The sequence below is a fragment of the Schistocerca serialis genome, chromosome 1 (genome assembly GCF_023864345.2).
Source record: "Schistocerca serialis cubense isolate TAMUIC-IGC-003099 chromosome 1, iqSchSeri2.2, whole genome shotgun sequence".
NCBI classification, from domain to species: domain Eukaryota; kingdom Metazoa; phylum Arthropoda; class Insecta; order Orthoptera; family Acrididae; genus Schistocerca; species Schistocerca serialis.
The window spans coordinates 557,965,840-557,987,765 of NC_064638.1; the positions used below are offsets into that span (position 1 = coordinate 557,965,840).

Sequence of the window (21,926 nt, forward strand, 5' to 3'; positions counted from 1 at the left end):
ATCTCCTCAAATCCAGAACCTCCCACAGACGAACCACAAAAGTGCCCCACTTGTGACAAGATACTTTCCGGGACTGGATCAGACTCTGAATGTGGCTCTCCAGCAGGGATACGACTTCCTCAAATCCTACCCTGAAATGAGGACCATCCTTCATGAAATCCTCCCCACTCCACCAAGAGTGTCTTTCCGCCGTCCACCTAACCTTCGTAACCTGTTAGTTCATCCCTATGAAATCCCCAAACCACCTTCCTTACCCTCTGGCTCCTACCCCTGTAACCGCCCCCGGTGTACAACCTGTCCAATGCACCCTCCCACCACCACCTACTCCAGTCCTGTAACCTGGAAGGTGTACACGATCAAAGGCAGAGCCACATGTGAAAACACCCACGTGATTTACCAACTGACCTGCCTACACTGTGAAGCTTTCTATGTGGGAGTGACCAGCAACAAACTGTCCATTCGCATGAATGGACACAGGCAGACAGTGTTTGTTGGTAATGAGGATCACCCTGTGGCTAAACATGCCTTGGTGCACAGCCAGCACATCTTGGCACAGTGTTACACCGTCCGGGTTATCTGAATACTTCCCACTAACACCAATCTGTCAGAACTCCGGAGATGGGAACTTGCCCTTCAGTATATCCTCTCTTCTCATTATCCGCCAGGCCTCAACCTCCGCTAATTTCAAGTTGCCGCCACTCATACCTCACCTGTCTTTCAACAACATCTTTGCCTCTGTACTTCCGCCTCGACTGACATCTCTGCCCAAACTCTTTGCCTTTACAAATGTCTGCTTGTGTCTGTGTATATGCGGATGGATATGTGTGTGCGCGAGAGTATGCCTGTCCTTTTTTCCCCCTAAGGTAAGTCTTTCCGCTCCCGGGATTGGAATGACTCCTTACCCTCTCCCATAAAACCCACATCCTTTCGTCTTTCTCTCTCCTTCCCTCTTTCTTGATGAAGCAACCGTTTGTTGCGATAGCTTGAATTTTGTGTGTATGTTTGTGTTTGTTTGTTTGTCTATCGACCTGCCAGCGCTTTTTTTATATATAGCTCAATGTTCTTGGTAGCAGATTAACAGAAAAGAAAAGAAACTCAATTTGTAAACAATAATTTTCTACACAAGGAATAATTTCTGTCTTAATATTTTTTGTGCAATTACACTAAATTTTATAGTTACTTTTTATAGAGTACCAATGGTGAGAAGCTTACACTTAAAAAGTACACTACTTAGAAAAACAGATTTTTTTTTAATTTTTTCATTTTTTGGCCTGCAACGTCTTTGTTAGGGGACCAGATAAAAATCTGAAAATTACACACTTAAGACACCTTTATGATATCAAACTTCAGTACATATTTCAGCTGTGGGATTCAACTAGAAACTATGAAAGATAAATACAAATAAGACTCAAAAATATGTTTTTTAGCATCTGTTATATCTAGGTTGACAATGCAAAAACTTAGATCAACTGCATAATTTAAATACATCAGATTAAAGAAACTGATGATCATTTGTTAAGACAGTCCTATGCTGAAAGTTTGAGTAGGCCAGCAGACAGCATCTGCAAGTCTGTACAGGCTCACAGACAAGCCTGTGCAAGTCTGTGTGTTCTCCCCCATTTCCACCAATGTCTGTCCATTCACACTGAGTTAACTATGAGCTCCTGAAGTGTGCAGTTAAAAAATGGAGTCTCAAGTGTTCTTATTAATGCAGCTTGTCATAAGTGTGTATGGAGTGTTTCCTAAAGACATTACTTTAATTGAAGAGTACAGTGAAGGAGATAAAGTGTTGTTTTACTTCACAGTTGGCTCGGAGGTTAAATCATTGATCATTATTCTAAAAATAAAAGCACTTTTATCAATCCAACACCAGGAAAATCATTGTGACCAACACGTTATTCTAAGATATTAATAATTAACAAAGAAAAGGATAGTGACAGTTCAGATAAACAAATTTGTGACTTATCGTAAACTTTAAAAAAGTAGATTCCACTTGTGAAACATTAGGTGTATCTCCTGCTAGTTCATTTAGAAAACAAAGCTAAAGGTAAATTTGTGAGAGACAAAAAGCAAACCTTGACAGTTGATGAATGCTTACTTCTTGCTGACTTTTCAGAAAACTATTCCTTTTTGTTAAAGATGACGTACAAGGGGACCACTAGGTACACATAAAGAGGCCACAGTTCATCCATTTGTGTTCTGTTATAAAGATTAAGATAAACTCAAGAGCCGCACCTACATTTTTGTAAAACGTGAATAAATACAAGAACTCTGCACCATTATCTTGAAGGAAAGATTCCACACTTGTTAGAAGATTAAAGTCACTTTCACTGTTTTATACTGCAGTCAAACAACTTGCTCAAATGTGAGATCACATCATCATCACCTGATTATGAACTTCAGTAATGTGACAAACTTGTGCCATTGACACTTCAAAAAAAAAGATGTAGTGGCTTGTGCTTGTGAAGAACAGTAGTGGAGTGCTGAAACTGATAAAATAAACAGTCAAATCTAAGATGTAAATGTTACAATGTACCACCCACCAGGACCAATGGCCTCATTCAGAAAGGTTGAGAAGGTGAAGTTAGTATGTACTGAAGAAACAGTCTCCCCTGGAATTTACATCTGTGAGTGGGCAAACTTTTAACCTAAAGCAAAACTGAGTGAAGAAATTCCACAGATGTTCAGTGAACTTTGTAGTAAAAACAAATGACATGAGAACACGATAATGTAATTAGTTGGCTGAGTTTCATTTACAAAATAACAAGTAATCATTGATATGTTTAAAGTATGTAACTGATATACTTTATTGCATTAGCCTAGATATCACAGATGTTCAAAAACACATTTTTTACTCATATATGTAATTTTTTCCACAACTTCCCACTGAATCTCAAAGTTGAATGTGTGCTGAAGTATCGTATCAAAAGTGCATGGTTTTCAGATTTTTATCTAGTCCCCCAACAAAAATCTCGCAGACTAGGAAACAAAAAAATTCAAAAATCTATTTTTTAAAGTTTAAACTTCTCACCACTAATGCTCTATATAAAGTAACTGTACTATCTAGCTTCTTCGTTCCTTTGGTCCACACATTTGGACCTTAATTCATGATTTTTTTTTTTCTCCGTAAATAGGTGTATTTTTCCATTTGTAGACCCACGATCTGTGAGAATGGACCTTCTAATTCTTAGCTTTAAACCCTGAGCACAGCATCTTGAAGGGAATGATTAGTGTGTTAGTTTACAGCAGGTCGTACAAAGCAAAAGGTTACTTCTACAGATCTAAAAGGTTTGTAAATAATTATTGTGTCTAAATATTAGATTGAGAATCTGTATATTTTACCTAACTAACTAATCCAGAAGTTGAGAATTAGTTCAGTTTGCACAAATTGTCCTTGTTACTATGAAATAATGCATTTTATGAAGGTCCCCATATGTGGACCTCAGGTCATAGTGCATATCTGCTAATTTCAGTTTGATCTTCAGTAGTGGGATACTGAAATAAAAGTTATTTCTACACTATAAAGCAATGCATTAAATTTTAACTGATGAGGTATTAGAAGCTCTTCTTAAAGACAACAATGTGAAACTATCTGAATAGGAAGATGGTGGATTCTCATTTAGGAATGAAGTTTGTCCTGCTGAGCTTGATGAAACTGACTGGTAAATAATAAGAACATTAAGGTGTCATGCTAGTAGCTAAGAGAAGAGGACACACTTGTATAGAGAATCCCTCTGACAGTGAAGAAGTAGATGATGTAGAAAACGTAAATAAAAAGGAAGGTGATCTGTGTTGAAACCAATGTCAGAAGTTAGATTTTACAATGTTGACCAACTACCAAAATCCATTGAGGCAAGGAATGCTTTAAAACACAGTAAACATGACTGCAATTCCAAAATAAGAGAAATGTGTCTCAAATATGAAATGTTTTGTGTATTGCGAAGAACAATTGTTTTGGAGCTTATTACAAAAGCAAAGATTAATTTACTGGTAGTAGCAAATTATTACTTTTCATAAATTATTCTATAAATATTATTTTCTTACATTTATGAAGTAGTTTTAGATCATGACCAAAAACCTGTATTGGAAATCACTATTTCAAAACTAACTGTAAGAACCTTATTTTCTGTGTGCATTAGAAAATACAGTAGAGTTTACTGTTTTGAATATGCGTAAGTTGCTAAATAAAATGTTTATATAGAAGAAAGGGCAAAGAAACTATAAAAAAAGACTTGTACATTTTTCACGATAAGTAAGGCTTGAGGTCCACTTATGTGGACTTCTATTTGCACCTTAATGAATCACCAAAAAGATATTTCATTTGCATTTGTGTCATACTTGTTTATTGGTTTTCTGGAAAACATGAAAAGGAAACTTTCTTGCCAATCGTTTTTGTCTCAGGAGTGAAGAGGATAGCGTAATAACACAAAAGATATCAAGGGTGGGAAATTCTACTGTTCAAAAATGGAGTTTTTTTAATTTGTGGCTAATAACTTTGAACTATTAAAAACATATGAAGGAATACATTCAGCTAGGTGATGGATTTAATTTGAAGGCCAGGTCTTTTTCTAAGACAGTCAAACAACCAATACTAGACAACTTGGTTTGGAATGACCCCTCCCTTGGGCCCCTAACCTCCACCTTTCTTCCTCCTCCTCCTCCTCCTCCTCCTCCTCCTCCTGTCTCCACCCCCCCCCCCCCCCTCAACCCTCACCCCCTCCTCCCGTGCCTCCGCTCCCACCTCCACCCCTCTTCCCCCTACACCTCTGCCCCCTCCTCCACCCCCGCTCCATCCTCCCCCTGCACCTCCTCTGCCCCCTCCGCACCACCTCCCCCCCTCCTCCTCCCGCACCTCCTTTGCCCCCTCCTCTGCCCCTGCCCCACTCTTCCCCTGCACCTCCTCTTTCCCATCCTCCCCCCACCTCTCCTCCCCCTACCTTTTCCCATCCCACACCTTTTGCCCACCCCCCTCCTCCTTTGACCCTCTCTTGTCTTTCTATCTCATCCTCCTGCCCCATCCCCTTCCAATGTAAGCATATTCTTAATAACTAATAATATCTCTGAAGGAAAACAGTGTTCTGTGTAGCAAATGTGTGACCCAGAAATTGTGTTGCCTTTGAAAAATGCAATCCATATTTCGCTTTCTTGAAATGATGTTGATATATTTCGAAAATTATGGTTTACTTATCATTCTACTTATTGCTTGACTGATGTGCAAGCTAGGTGAATTTTTAGATGTCACTTGGATCATTGTGCCTACAAATTTTTGGGTGAAGCTCTTGCGACATCAATCATCGGTACGAATATTGAGATTAAGTGTAAGGTTTGGAATTTTAAAGGGCAAATGTAGAAGTTTTTAAGAGTTCCTAAAATGATTTAAATATATATGAAGCTTCCTGCACAATAAATATTCTTGGGGTGGGATAGAGGGGATGGAGTTAAATTGTTGACATGAAGAAAGTGCAAAGAGAGCATGTCTTTTTGGTAGGAGAGTTTCACTGCCTTCAGAACTGACTGCTAAAATGAGACTCTTTAGTAGTTAGTGCAGCACATTAAAAATATAATGTAGGTACTTATGACACTTTTCTTTTGGGTCAAAATAATTTTGATACATGAACTAGGATACCATTGCAGTAGGATTTTTTTCTCTCTTGTTTATGAGGAGTGATAATCAAGAAAATCTGCAGTTAATGTTACAAGGAATAACTGTTTCTTCAGGTTTACTTCCTTTATGTGAAAAATAAGTCCAAAACATCAGAGTCCCATGTGCCTGTGAAAGAGGAGCAACTTGTGCACAGTATCTCATCAAATTGAATGATTTTTCTGCCCTTAACTCTGTCAGACAGGAGATTTGGATAAATGATATTTGTACTATTATTTTATATTCACATCTGGGACTTCATGGGTGGTACTGATAAATATTGTTCTTTAAGAAACATGTGTCGCTGAAAAACAAAACAATATGCACACATTATAATGAAGTACAGAAAAATTGCACATTCTTAAAATATGTCAAAATATGTGATGATGTATCAATGAGAGTTTGCTTTACATCTATATTAGATTAGATTGCTGTTACATAAAATTAGCATTCATGTGACTGTATGTTGGTGGACAGAAGCTCTATTTGCACTAATTTAGATTTACAGAACTGAGATAAATTTAAGTAGGGAAGACCGATATGTCCCTCATCTTACAACTAAAGTTGAAACTTAAAAGAATATTCTGAACAGAATAAATGGCCAATTTGAGTTTACCTGAGAGATCAGATTTGAGAAGCCAGTCACAATTCAGACAGCTGAAACATCTTTTTTTTTTTAATATTTATTTGATTGTGGTTCACAGGTTCTGTGGATCCTTATGAGCACGTAGGTCTCTTGTGAGAGGGTCAATTAATACTTAGAATACAAATGTCAATAAGTAGAATAAAATAATAATGAGTACTACAACTGTGCACTAGTAATAATGAGCTTTACAGAGAGTTGTATGTATAATATTATTTATCCTTTGCAGTCTAAAATTAAAATACATATTGTCACAGAAGGTTATAAGTAAAGGTGAAGCAATAACAGCTTAAAGATTAAAGTATTTTTGTGCCTTTGATATTGTGTACTAGTGAACTGAACATTTTAGCATAGGCACACTTCACTTCCTTTTGCAGGACCATCAATTGCTACAGGTCAGAGAGGGGATCCTCGTGCCTTCTAGTTTATGGTCATAATGTTGTAATTTTTTATACTGAGCAGGATGGTTTATGAAAAAATGTGGGAGTACGGGTATTGAGATGATGTAGTTATTATACAAAGATGTTTCAGCAGAGTACACCATGAGGTTCAGGGGGAAGTGGGATGGTATCCCACATGATTCTAACTTTTTTGTGCTGATTAGATCATTTACACTTGAATATTATACCGTAACACTTATCAAACGAAAATAGCTGTTAATTCTGTTCATTGTGTTCTGTATCATATAGTATTTACAGCTTCATCTGTAAGATGAGCAGTAATCAGTACTTCCCACTGTACTAGTTACCAGGATTTCTGTAACAATTAGCCATTTGTGAAAGTGCATCTTTAAACAAAGCTTCAAAACCCAAGGTCAATTTGTACTCATGTTAAAACTCTTGTGTTGATTCTACCAGTGGAAGTAATTCAGGCTAACCCACAAATGTTCGCTGAGAGCTTGAATCTGACATCACCCATTCAAGGAAGTCATCTACGAAGAATGTCAGAAGTTAGCATCCAAAGTACTGTATCAGGAGTAATTGACTCATTACCACTACAAACTATTAATGCCTGTAAGTAGATTTTGATTTGATTTGGCAAATGTGCCAGATTTTTCTGTGTTACTATGGTACAGTTAAGTTGCTCGCATGTTTATTGCCCTACTGATGGCACACATTGCACATTTTCTTTCTTCCTGTACTTGGAGTAGTATGTGATTGTTCCTGACTCATGTTTTTATTTTTTTTTATTTTTATTTTTTTACTGTGGAATGAAAGAAGAAATTAATTTTCTATTTTATCAGTAGAAAAACACAAATGCACAGATGGCATTATTGTAAATGTTTCAGTTCATATTTGTAGTCTTATTTATTCTTGCATGTTTCTTTTTTTTCGTGAGAGAATTTTATGTGGTGTAATGAGTCGTCATTGTTTTTTCCAAAAGCTCTGAAAAGAAGAAAACATACTGCAGAAGGTATTTTAATCTGAAACAAGGAAAGGGCACAAAATAGTTATGTTTAAATGTTTCATATATTACATACTCTGTAAGCAATGTCAGGTACATGCTGTAGTGAGGTACTGATGAATTTATGGAGAAGTTTTCAGGTAGTGCTGAAATTAGTTTTCCTTTGTGATATATTTATATATATATATAAAACTTACATTACAAAAGTGAACATGTATCTGATTTCAAATAATATTTTTGTGCCTGTGAATTAGAAAACTTTCCTTGTTTTCTGTAATGTTACATCAATTTTTGATACTACAGTAGTCACATGTTTCTATGGTGAAGTGTTATTTGTGGAAGAGAATTGCTGAATTACAGCTTTTTATCCTTCACTTTTCAGTAACACAGAAATGGTGGGGTACAAAGCGACTAGACTATGCATTGTATTGTCCAGAGGGACTTGCAAATTTCCCAACAAATGCTTTGCCACATCTTTTCCATGCAAGTTATTGGGAATCATCTGATGTAATTGCTTTCATTTTGCGCCAAGTAAGTTTCATTGTAATTGTAATTTTAATTTTGAATTACCCTTGCATGATTTCTTGTTGTGTCTTATTTATACTTTTTATCTATTATATTGCTGTCACACAGTGAAAAGCCTGGAAAGGAAAATTTATGATTATTTAAATTTTCTGGACAGGAGTGGTGAGGATGACTTCCCTCTACTACCTGCATGAGACAGATTGATATCATTGCATTTCATAATTGTTTTTATCCTCTAACTTGAAAATGTTAGGAGGTTCTCTATTGGTGAATTTTGCAGTCATGATGATGGATTTGTAATGATTTGGGTTTAAAGATGGAGGTTATATTACACAGTTGCAGGGATTTTTGTTTAGTAGAGTGGGAGCTTCGGTAACAGGGTTAAATGGTCTCACATTTCAAAAGCACATATGTTTTGTTTAACCTTGTAAGAAAACTTCATTATTTGCATCTTCTCTGAAAGGTTGATGTTTAGAAACATGCATTTTGTCTTTTCATTAATTCCAGAAAACACTGATGATAGGAGATCCACTTTAGTTACTGTCATCTAAAGCTAGTTTTCTTCACATTAACACCACCTGAAAGCTGTTAAAGCTAGATAGAAATGTATGCTTGTTTAGTAAATAAATTGGAGGAGATGCATAAACCATAAAAGAAAAAAAAAAAAAGAAAAATAAATAAATTCATTAGTGAAAAGCTACACTGCATTGGTGATGACAGTGATAGTTGCTAATTCAAATAAGGCAATGAACAAAATGTTAAGTACTATTTGTTAAACAACAGAAGTGAAAATTGAAAATAATTAAGAACAAAACCGAATAAAGTTAATAGCAGTTACAAAAAGTAAAGACCAACAGGAGGTAAAGATAAGTGACACATACATTAATTTAGCAAAACACCTCTGATATCTTGACTGCGTTGTTGTAGAAGATAACAGATGCTTAACAGAAATGAAGAGAAGAATAGCAATAGAATACAAGGCAATACTGGTGAAAAGTAATACTCTTACAAGTAACTACATCAATTTATTAACGTGGAAATCTTTGAAAGATGGGCACTAGAAAAAAAAAGGAGATATCCCTGCTGCACACAGTAGAAATTTCAATAGTGAGGATAGTGGCCAGAACAAGTTGGATGGGTAGGAAAACAAATATAGACGTGCTATTGAGAGTTAAGATAGTCATAATCATAATAAGCTGATCACATCTTTCTCATAACAATTTACAGGGGAAGAAATCGAGAGGATAGTCATGAAAAGTGAACTTGAGAATATCAAGACCTGAATAAGATGCAAAATTTGTGTGGAGATCAAAAGAGTAGCAAATAACATGTAGGATTTGGGTAGAATGACTGTCAACATTACCGATTCACATATTCAATATTTATTTATACACATTATACGGACAGATACAAGTTAAACACCTGGCATCTCCGAACACATTGCCCAAGGTCCAGAGATACTGCTCTGGCAGTGATATTCTTGTAGATGGAAGTTCATAGAGCTTCTGTCCTCACAGGGCTCACACACCCCTCCAAAGGCATGCTGAAGCTGTGTTGCAGTGTGGTGTACATTGTCTCTGGAGATGCTGTCTAGCTTGTACTCATGTAGATGTCTTGGTCAGCACAGTGGTCTGCCTGTTCATGATGTTGGTACTGGCTGAGTAGGTGTTACTAGAGGTGCCATCATTAGGTTGTCTGCCAGTGGTTATATGTGATCCTGTGGATACCGCCCCTGTATAGTGTAGATAACAATGCAGCTGTATTGACTGACTGTGGTATCAACCTGGAGGGGTGCAATTATCGTGACACCGTGCTGTTGCCGATCTTTCGGTTTTCATACATGACAGAGATAACCATGATCGTCGTGTCATGTAGAGACACTGTGATATCTTCTCGAAGGTAATGCTTGACATCGACTGTGACGGAAAAGTGAGTTGTGTCATGGCATGAAGTCAGAGGAATGGTATTGTTCCCTGGTGTCTCCACCAAAGTCCATGCTGGCTTAAGTCTATTGACGGACACAGTAGTGGGTTTGCCAGCTAGCATTATTTTGAATATGTTTGGTCCCCATCTTAGTACTTTATACAGTCCGCTATATGCTGGGTGCAGCATTGGCTTGATGGTGTCTGTGCATAGCATAAAGTGAGTGCAAGTCTGTAGATTTTTATGCACAAATACAGTGGGTATTGTGTGGTGCAACGATGATGGGAATCTGATGCTGTCTATCCGTTCTCATGACCCGTCGTATGTGATCTGGGAGGTCCTCGCCAAATTCATATTCTTGAGGAAAAAAACCTTGTTTCACAAAGTGGCTAGCATCCAGCGCATGTTGGTCTATCGATTATTCATATAATTTTGAAACGCATCCATGTTGGTTTTCGAAAAATTTTTAACACATTCTAAGTTAATTTCTGAATGAAAAATAAGTTTATTATTGCATAGTGTACCTGCCAGGGAAATCCCCGTCACATCTAGAAATAAACTTTCCTGCAGACAAAAGGGGACGGGGCTATATCAGCTAAACGGAATAAAGCCAAATGGGTGAATGCCAGTTGCTGTTTGCTTATGTGGTTGACTGGCTTTGCAAATGATCAGTGTTGTTATAATTACTGTTGTTGTTGTTGTTGTTGTTGTTGTTGTTGTTGTTGTGGTCTTCAGTCCTGAGACTGATTTGATGCAGCTCTCCATGCTACTCTATCCTGTGCAAGCTTCTTCATCTCCCAGTACCTCCTGCAACCTACATCCTTCTGAATCTGCTTAGTGTATTCATCTCTTGGTCTCCCTATACGATTTTTATCGTCCACACTGCCCTCCAATACTAAATTGGTGATCCCTTGATGCCTCAGAACATGTCCTACCAACCGATCCCTTCTTCTGGTCAAGTTGTGCCACAAACTTCACTTCTCCCCAACCCTATTCAATACTTCCTTAATAGTTATGTGATCTACTCATCTAATCTTCAGCATTCTTCTGTAGCACCACATTTTGAAAGCTTCAATTCTTTTCTTGTCCAAACTATTTATCGTCCATGTTTCACTTCCATACATGGCTACACTCCATACAAATACTTTCAGAAATGACTTCCTGACACTTAAATCTAACTCGATGTTAACAAATTTCTCTTCTTCAGAAACTCTTTCCTTGCCATTGCCAGTCTACATTTTATATCCTCTCTACTTCGACCATCATCAGTTATTTTGCTCCCCAAATAGCAAAACTCCTTTACTACTTTAAGTGTCTCATTTCCTAATCTAATTCCCTCAGCATCACTCGACTTAATTTGACTACATTCCATTATCCTCATTTTGCTTTTGTTGATGTTCATCTTATATCCTCCTTTCAAGACACTATCCATTCCGTTCAACTGCTCTTCCAAGTCCTTTTCTGTCTCTGACAGAATTACAATGTCATCGGCGAACCTCAAAGTTTTTATTTCTTCTCCATGGATTTTAATACCTACTCTGAATTTTTCTTTTGTTTCCTTTACTGCTTGCTCAATATACAGATTGAATAACATCGGGGATGGGCTACAACCCTGTCTGACTCCCTTCCCAACCACTGCTTCCCTTTCATGCCCCTCGACCCTTATAACTGCCATCTGGTTTCTGTACAAATTGTAAATAGCCTTTCGCTCCCTGTATTTTACCCCTGCCACCTTCAGAATTTGAAAGAGAGTATTCCAGTCAACATTGCCAAAAGCTTTCTCTAAGTCTACAAATGCTAGAAATGTAGGTTTGCCCTTCCTTAATCTAGCTTCTAAGATAAGTCATAGGGTCAGTATTGCCTCACGTGTTCCAATATTTCTATGGAATCCAAACTGATCTTCCCCGAGGTCAGCTTCTACTAGTTTTTGCATTCGTCTGTAAAGAATTCGCGTTAGTATTTTTGCAGCTGTGACTTATTAAACTGATAGTTCGGTAATTTTCACATCTGTCAACACCTGCTTTCTTTGGGAATGGAATTATTATATTTTTCTTGAAGTCTGAGGGTATTTCACCTGTCTCATACATTTTGCTCACCGGATGGTAGAGTTTTGTCAGGACTGGCTCTCCCAAGGCCGTCAGTAGTTCTAATGGAATGTTGTCTACTCCCGGGGCCTTGTTTCGACTCAGGTCTCTCAGTGCTCTGTCAAACTCTTCACGCAGTATCGTATCTCCCATTTCATCTTCATCTACATCCTCTTCCATTTCCATAATATTGTCCTCAAGTACATCGCCCTTGTATAGACCCTCTATATACTCCTTCCACCTTTCTGCTTTCCCTTCTTTGCATAGAACTGGTTTCCATCTGAGCTCTTGATGTTCATACAAGTGGTTCTCTTATCTCCAAAGGCCTCTTTAATTTTCCTGTAGGCAGTATCTATCTTACCCATAGTGAGATAAGCCTCTACATCCTTGCATTTGTCCTCTAGCCATCCCTGCTTAGCCATTTTGCACTTCCTGTCGATCTCATTTTTGAGACGTTTGTATTCCTCTTTGCCTGCTTCATTTACTGCATTTTTATATTTTCTCCTTTCATCAATTAAATTCAATATTTCTTCTGTTACCCAAGGATTTCTACTAGCCCTCGTCTTTTTACCTACTTGATTCTCTGCTGCCTTCACTACTTCATCCCTCAAAGCTACCCATTCTTCTTCTACTGTATTTCTTTCCCCCATTCCTGTCAATTGTTCCCTTATGCTCTCCCTGAAACTCTGTACAACCTCTGGTTTAGTCAGTTTATCCAGGTCCCATATCCTTAAATTCCCACCTTTTTGCAGTTTCTTCAGTTTTAATCTACAGGTCATAACCAATAGATTGTGGTCAGAGTCCACATCTGCCCCTGGAAATGTCTTACAATTTAAAACCTGGTTCCTAAATCTCTGTCTTACCATTATATAATCTATCTGAAACCTGTCAGTATCTCCAGGCTTCTTCCATGTACACAGCCTTCTTTTATGATTCTTGAACCAAGTGTTAGCTATGATTAAGTTGTGCTCTGTGCAAAATTCTACCAGGCGGCTTCCTCTTTCATTTCTTAGCCCCAATCCATATTCACCTACTACGTTTCCTTCTCTCCCTTTTCCTACTACCGAATTCCAGTCACCCATGACTATTAAATTTTCATCACCTTTCACTATCTGAATAATTTCTTTTATTTAATTCAGATTCAGATTCTTTATTAGTCATTCAGCATTGTTACATGCAATAGACTTCGTCAGTTCACTTAACCTATTAATTTTACAAAAAAAAAAATTTACATATTTAAGTTGATATTGGGCATTTCTAAAAATTCTTCTAATGAATAGAATGGATTGGTTAACAAGAAGTTATGAACATTGTCTTTAAATAATTTGTCAGGCTTGATTGACCCATTTTTAGACAATTTGTTATATATTTTAATTGCCATATACTTATGACTATTGTTAGTTTTAGCTAATCTATTTTGTGGCAACAGCAGAGAAGTACACGTTCTTGTACAGTAGCCATGTCTTTCATTTGTTACACTTAAATTAGGTAGTTCAGCAAGTATGTAGTTAACACTGTCAAGAATATATAAATTAATTACTGTTAAAATTCTATATTTAGTGAACAATGGTTTACAATGTGTTCCGTTATCTACCTTAGCCATTACTCTGATTGCTTTCTTCTGGATCACCATAATTTCATTTATTTTTCTGCTGTTTCCCCAGAGTATTAACCCATACCTTAAAACAGATTGAAAAAAGGCAAAGTACGCTGTCCTTACGTACTCAAATGTCACACAACACGTCAGTCTCTTCAACAAATATATAACTCTTGACAACCTAACCACTATGTGATCAACATGAGAGTTCCATGTTAGACTGTTGTCAAGTACAATACCTAAAAACTTTGCCTTTTGTTTTTCTATTTTTGTAGACTTTGATAGACTGAACCACATATTCTGGGTCTTTTCCTCATTTAATAGCAGACCATTGGCATTAAACCATGATGTTGCATTTTCTTTTGCCAATTTCATATCACTTACAAGGTTATCAAGTACATGGTTTACAGATAGAAAAGTTGTGTCATCTGCATACATATATGTCTTTACATCTATATTTTCTGGTAAGTCATTTATGTGTACAAGGAATAGAAGTGGTCCCAATTTAGATCCCTGTGGCACTCCATGTTGAACCTCGAGTATGTTTGACAGATGACTTCCTGAACTCACCACCTGGTTCCTTTTATTGAGGTATGATTTGATGAGTTTTAAACTTTTATCACATATTCCATAGTACTCAAGTTTAGAGAGCAGAAGTGAGTGGTCAACACAGTCAAAAGCTTTGCTCAGATCACATAAGGTTACCTGTGCGTGCGCATGGTCCTCAAATGCTGCTAGAATGTCTCTGACTAAGAGCTCTATGGCATGTATAGCTGACCTTCCTTTTCTGTAACCAAACTGTGATGCACTTAACATACCATTTAGTTCTAGGTACTCATACATCTGCTTATATATTATGCCTTCAAAGACTTTTCCTAGTACTGGAATTAGTGAAATTGGTCTGTAGTGTGCAGGATCTGATTTGACACCCTTCTTAAAGACTGGAATTACCTTGGATAGTTTGAGAGGATCAGGAAAAAACCCTTCTATGAGACACAGGTTTATAGAATATGTTAATGGTGCTGCAATGTAATGTGTGATTCCTTTCAATAGATTGTTTGACATATTAAAAATATCTGTACTGTATGAATTTTTCATTTCTTTGACTATTTTAAGAACTTCATGTTGGCATACCTCTTTGAAGTGTTTCAATGATGATCCGGCCCTATTATGATTTAGGTTTGCTCTCTTCAGATAATCTATACATGTTACATTGGGTTTACTGATCAGCTTTTTGATATCATCAGCACAGCCTACAAAATATTTATTGAATGTATCTGCTGGTATTAGGACTGTCTTGTCGAAGTTTCTGACTTCACCTTTAACAGTATTAATTACTGACCAGGCTGTTTTGCATTGGTTTTTACTATTTTTTATGAAATTTGTGTTGTATCTTAGTTTCGCTAATTGCAACTCTTTCTTATACAGTTTCTTAGTGATTTTTTTCAAGATCCTTAATTTCATTAGAATTGTTTACTTTGGCAAGGCGCTTCAACAGCAGTAGCTTATTTTTTAGATTCTCCAGTTCTTTGGTGTACCAAAATTTACCTTTTCTTGTTTTATGGTATTTCTTTTGAACAAGATGGGCTTTTAAAATACCTGTTAAGTAATTGTGGAATGTTTCATAAACTGTTTGGGCACTGGAATCACAGTTTTGAAATAATTTGTCCCAGTTTGTTATGCTCAACTGGTGTGTTAGTTTTATGAGATTGTGTTTTGTTAATATTAAGGTATTAGATTTTCTTAACTTTTGTCCAGCCTTGCTCTCATCCCCTTTTATAAAATGTCTTAACTTTACTGTTAACATGGAGTGGTCTGAGAAAACAAACTCCTTTACCTTGGTGGAGTACATATCACGAGCACAGTTGACAAAAGCGTTATCCAAGCACGCTTGTAGTCTTGTTGGTTCTGAATTTACATGATGGAAGTTGTGCTGCCTTAGCATATTCAGTAACTTATTTACATTGGGTTTGTTACATGTTACATCAAAGCTTGAATTAAAGTCTCCCCCAATTACAGTTACATACTGTTTCCATTTCGTTATGTAGCAGAGTACACTGTCTAAATTATCTAAAAAAGTTTTATCATCTGAGTCAGGGGAATGGTAAATACATACTATGATAAGTTTCATTATATCACATATGATCCCGGTAATTTCAAAGTGTTTCTCTACACATGCCCAACTAAGATCTAGTTCTCTACACTCTATTTCATTTGAAACATAGATAACAGTACCACCATTACGGGACTGAGATCTGCAAAAACTGTTTCCATATTTATAACCTTCTGGTACATAGTATTGTATTTGTTCTGGTTTAAGCCAATGTTCTGATAGACATAAGAAAGAATACTTATTCTGTGGCAATGACTCATCCAGAATTTCAACTTTATTTTCAAGACCCTGAATGTTTAAAAATAGGATGTTGTTGTGACTTATCTGTGAGTTAGCAGGCTGGTTTTTCACATTTTTATTTTCTTCTTGGCTTGAAACCATAAAAAATTATCACTGAGTGACACAGATGTATTTTTCCTTTGGCTCCTCCTTAAGCATTGCTGTGTTGCTGCTCCAGTCATTGTTGGTTCTGTTACTGCTGCTGCTTCTGCTGATAATGATGGTGCTGCTGCTGTTTCACTTATTTCTGGTGTTTGTTGTTCCATAACTGCTGTGCCTTTCTGTGAATTATTAACATTTGGAGTGTTCACTTGCATTAATAAAATTTCACATTTGTCTTGGAGAGGTGTAGCTTCACTGATAGCAGATTTCACATTGGATTCTACAGGATACACACACTTCCTGTCCATGAGAGGTATGACTTTTCTATCATCACACTGCACATTTGAGATTTTATTTACAAGTTCTAAAATTTTGGTTACAATTACGTTTTTTCCAAGTACATTTAGATGGGAACCTGTGTTGTGTGAAATCTTTTCCCTAAATTGCTGATGTTCACAAATGTTACATTTTCAAACCGCTTGCAAATATTTTGCATCTCTTTATTTGCTGTTTCAATTTCTTTATTTACACAGGGCCATTCTATCAAGTCGTAACGGTGTGGCACTGAAAAAACAATAACATTTGTTCCTCTCAGCTCATACAGTTTTCTTTTTAGCGCGATTAAGATCAATTTCTTCGTCATCTGCAGAGCTAGTTGGCATATAAACTTGTACTACTAATTACTAGTGATAGACATAGATTCAGAATACCAGAGTGGAAATAAACGACTAACAGGAATAACAGGTAAGAAACATTACATGTTATCTTCAACGTGAATCCCAAGAAAATTAAATTTTGACAAAGTTCTTGGCCAGACCGCTACACTAGCAAGAGCTAGTTGTACAGTTGCTGGCTATATGTTCTATTCTGGGAGTAATGTGGAAAATGTGTTTTTATGAACACGCGGTAAGCCTAACCGGAGAATAAACACAGGATAGCTAAACTGGTGATTGTGGCACGGTTAGTAAAGTTAACCGGAGAATAAGTTTTAACACTGGCAGGAATAGTTACAGTATTAATGATGACGAGGTTGGTTGTTAGAATGAGGAAGGAGAAGAAACGGGGACATCTCACAAATTATAGAAGAATATAATGATTCCAAATTTATATAAAAATTTCTGAATACTACTTTTCGATCTCATGCTTGAGAAGCTGGAGCATATGAATGAAATGTGAAACTATTTCCTAACATAAAGCTTTTTGCTTGTTGTAGGGCTAATAGGCATTTGATATTGGTACTTTGTGAATTATATTCTGTCATGTCATAAAAATTACCATTTGTTCTGAAACAGCCTTGTTTATTTGGTATATGTTACAATTGCTGCAATATTAGACAAGCCTATTTCATTTCATGTAGCAGACAGTGACAAAATACACATAATCAGCTTGAGAAACCACACCAGTCTTAACAACTTCTTCAGTATTAAACAATGACATTTTGTTTTTTCATGCAGCAAAATGTTTGATGAACTTTGATGAGGTAATAGCTTGTCTTTACTGGTTCTATGTATCCCATATTTAATTTTATGTCACACAAAACAGCAATTTATTAGCTAATAGAGAGTGTAGATTTTCTGAGGGGTTCTTGTTCTCCCGGTTACGAATAATCCCATCCAGTATTAACTGCGAGTTGTTTTTTTTTTTTAAAAAAAAAAAAAAAAAAAAAAAAGGAAAAGGAGGGCAGGATGTCAAATCAGCCAACATTCAACGGTGAAATACAGTGACATGCAATAGAAGAATGTTATGTTGTGTGAAGAGGCATGGCACTGCACTTTGACTCACTTCAGACCAAATAACATGTCTTATACTTCCTCTAAGGTACTCCCACCCTGATAGATGGCTCCCATTATACAGTGAAGCGTGAATGGATTCTGGGCATATGTGGATGAAGTGAACCTCCTAGCACAGCAATGCCCCCTGTGCTTGTGTTTACAGGAAACACATTTAAAACCATCTGATGCTCTTGTACAAAGGGGCTATATGTTATATCGCAAGGATGACCTGGCTGGGGAAAGGGCCAAAGGCGGAATAGCCGTGTTTGTTAATAATGACCACCATTCCTCTGCTTTCCCCCTGGATACTGACCTGCAAGCAGTTGCAGTTGAAATTCATTCACGTCGGAAGTTTACCATTTGCTCCCTTTATTTACCTCCTCTGGATGCAGTGAACTTAGAGGCTCTCACAGATCTTATCACACAACTCCCTTGCCCGTTTCTCCTCCTGGGTGACTTCAATGCCCATCATGTCCTGTGGGGCTCCACTTCTCTTTGCGCTCAAGGTCGAGTTTTGGAGAGCCTCTTAACATCTCAAGTGTTGTGCATCCACAGTACTGGTACTCTGACTCACTTCTCTGCTGCTACTGGGTCATTCTCAGCCATTGACCTATCTTTCTGCTCTCCAACCCTCACTGACTCTGTTCACTGGGAGGTAATTGATGACCTTCATTCCAGCGATCATTTCCCCATCCGCATTCATCTCCTGGATGGTGTATTGCTGGAGCAGAGGCCGCCATCGTGGATGATTGGCAGGGCTAACTGGCCACTGTTCAGTCGGTTGGCTGTCTTTGAACGCCACAACAGTGTACAGGAATGGGTGGATCACATCACACTTGTGATCCATCATGCTGCTGACCTGCCCGTACCACAGTCTTTTGGCCCTCTTAAGTGGTGCCTTGTGCCTTGGTGGACAGAAGAGTGTCATTCAGCCATCCGGGACAGGCATGCGGCTCTTCGACGATTTAAATGCCGCCTAACAGTGGTCAATCTTACCGCCTTTCGAATTGCGAGAGCCAGGGCATGTCGTGTCATTAAAGAGAGCAAGAAAAGGTCATGATAGGAGTTCCTGGACTCCATCAACCATTAGTGTTTCGTCGCTACCGTGCGACTGTCGAACGAGCAAACTTGGACTTTCGGTCGAACAGTTCTGAGGCTTACAACTCCCCTTTTTCCATGTGGGAACTTGAATCGCCACTTACCATGTCTTCTGACACTGCACCAGGTCATGACCGCATCCGGTACTCCATGCTTTGACATCTGCCAGCGGCGTCAAAGGAAATCCTCCTCGAATGTTTTAATCTCATATGGCAGACAGGAGTGTTCCCCACTTCGTGGAGGGAGGCAATTCTCATCCCTCTCCTCAAACCAGAAAAGGACCGCACATGTCCCATTAGTTATCTGAGTACCACCTTGACAAGCTGTGTTGGAAAGACCCTGGAACGGATGGTTAACCGAACTGGTCTGGCTGTTAGAGACCAGACAGCTCATTAGCCACTCTCAGTGTGGATTCCGAAAATTTTGGTCCACAGTCGACAACCTGACCCTCCTAGAGGCGGCTATTCAGAAGGCTTTCCTCCATCAGCATCACTGTATTGGTATCTTCTTTGATATCAGCAAGGCATATGGCACTACTTGGAGACGCTGTATTCTTGCACAACTGCATCAATGGGGCTTTTGTGGCCACCTCCCCATTTTCATACGGTCTTTCCTGTCTCCGCCGTTTTTTCGAACCCAAGTTGATGACACACTGTCTGATCACTCTGAGCAAGAGAACGGTGTCCCCCAGGGCAGTGTTTTAAGTGTTACCCTCTTTGCCATAGCCATCAACAGTATAATGTCTACAGTGAGGAGTCCAGTACAGTGCTCCTTATTTGTGGATGACTTTGCTGTTTTCTGTTCCTCCTCCAGTGTTGCAACCATGAGCCGTCAGTTGCAGCTAACAGTCCAGCGGTTAGAGGAGTGGGCTGCAAAGACGGGTTTTCGGTTTTCTGCCGATAAGTGTGTTTGTGTTCATTTTAATCATTCTCGTCATCTTTTTAATTTGCCTGCCTTGCATATGGGGGATACTGTCCTACATTTTAGAGACACAGTGTGGTTTCTGGGCCTAATTTTTGACTCTAGGTTGTCATGACTGCCACACCTACACGACTTGAAAGCCAGAACCCTGAAGGCACTGAGCATCCTCAAGTGCCTCAGCCACAGGTCATGGGGAGTGGACAGGGTGCGTCTCCTTCAGTTTTATCGCACATTTGTAAGTTCACGGCTGGACTGTGGGTGCACAGTGTATAGGTCAGCGAGGCTGTCTTATTTGTAGATCCTTGACGCTGTCCACCATGCTGGGATTCGACTTCCCATGGGTGCTTATCGGACCAGTCCCATACCCAACCTCTGTGCTGAGGCTGGGGAACCGCCACTTACCATCAGGCGGCAGCTCCTGCTGGTGCGCCAGGCTTGTAAGTTTCTTGCAGCTCCCACCTCGCCTGCTCACCATCTTGTTGCTCATCCACCTCCGGACCGCCTTTTTTCCCACCGTCCCGCAGGCTACGTTGCCATTTGGGATCCGTGTGCAACGTGTGCTAGAGTCCCTCGGTGTGGAGTCTGTACAACCCCAAATTCTGGGTTTTAACCGCCTGCCACCCTGGTTACTGAAGAGACCCGGAGTGATTTTAGATTTATTGCAGTACAAGAGATATTGCACTCCTGCCACCCTTTTTAATGCAGCATTTTCTGCCATTTTATCTGAGCACCACGACTATGTAGCTGTTTTTACGGATGGGTCGAAACAAGGGGATTCCGTTGGTTGCTCTGTTGTTTTTCCGGATCGTGTCCTCAAGGTCCGACTGCCTCAGACTTTTACGGTATTTGATGCAGAATTGTCTGCGATCTTGCGGGCACTGGAGCAGATGAGACATTCTTCCTGTCCTAAATTTCTTGTCTGTTCCAATTCACTAAGTGCCCTTCACTCATTGCAACATTTGTATCCAGCTGATAAAATAGTCCAGACCATCCAGGATGCCCTCCTCCCAACTATAGCGATTGGGGAAGGTGGTGGCTTTCTGTTGGGTTCTGGGGCATGTCAGCATTGTTGGGAATGAAATGGCAGATCTCGAGCCAAGGAGGTGTGTCTCGATACTCAAGTATCTCTGTGTGCTATCCCCCTGCATGCACTCACCTCACTGTTGAGCTCACGAGTCGTGCGTCGGTGGGAGGATGAGTGGCTGGAAGCGACTGATAATAAGCTCCATATAGTCAAGCCCACAACGTGTGTGTGGTGTACTTCCTTTCAGCCCATCGATGGGACGAGGTTCTCCTCACTTGGCTTCGGATAGGCCACAGCCCTATGACTCATGGCTTCCTGCTCCGGCGGGAGGACCCTCCAATGTGTGGTGCTTGTGGTGTCCAGGTCACTGTGCGCCACGTTTTATTGGATTGCATTTAATTTTCTGACCAGCGGCCCGCGGCACCGATATTTTATGTAAGTGGCCAGCCAATGACAATTTACTGTGGCATTCTTGTTGCTACGTTTTCCCTTTCCTTACGTTTTACTTTCTTGTGTAGCATTTTCCTTCTTTTCCTGCTCTCTTTGCATTTGTGCTTCAGTTTTGTTACGTCCGCCCACATTCGTTCCCTTTAATGTGTGTCAGGGCGCTGATGACCTTGACGTTGAGAGCCCATAAGCCCCAACACACACACACACACACACACACACACACACACACACATACACACACACACTCCTCTAAGACATATGTTTTATGTATCAGGCTCTTCAGAAAGATGTTCGCTACAAAATGAACATTTTTTGAAAAGTTGCTTTAATTGTTGGCATACTCTCTCTAG

At 38.9% G+C, this 21,926-nt stretch overlaps 1 protein-coding gene across 1 annotated transcript in view; it reads left to right on the forward strand.

The window, feature by feature from the left end:
- Positions 1 to 21,926, forward strand: part of LOC126475444 (protein retinal degeneration B) — a 600,634-nt gene that overhangs the window by 507,498 nt on the left and 71,210 nt on the right. Inside the window, exons 18-19 of the mRNA XM_050103311.1 lie at positions 7,142 to 7,297; positions 8,071 to 8,219. Coding sequence (XP_049959268.1) covers positions 7,142 to 7,297; positions 8,071 to 8,219 — 305 coding nt within the window. The remainder of the gene's footprint in view (positions 1 to 7,141; positions 7,298 to 8,070; positions 8,220 to 21,926) is intronic.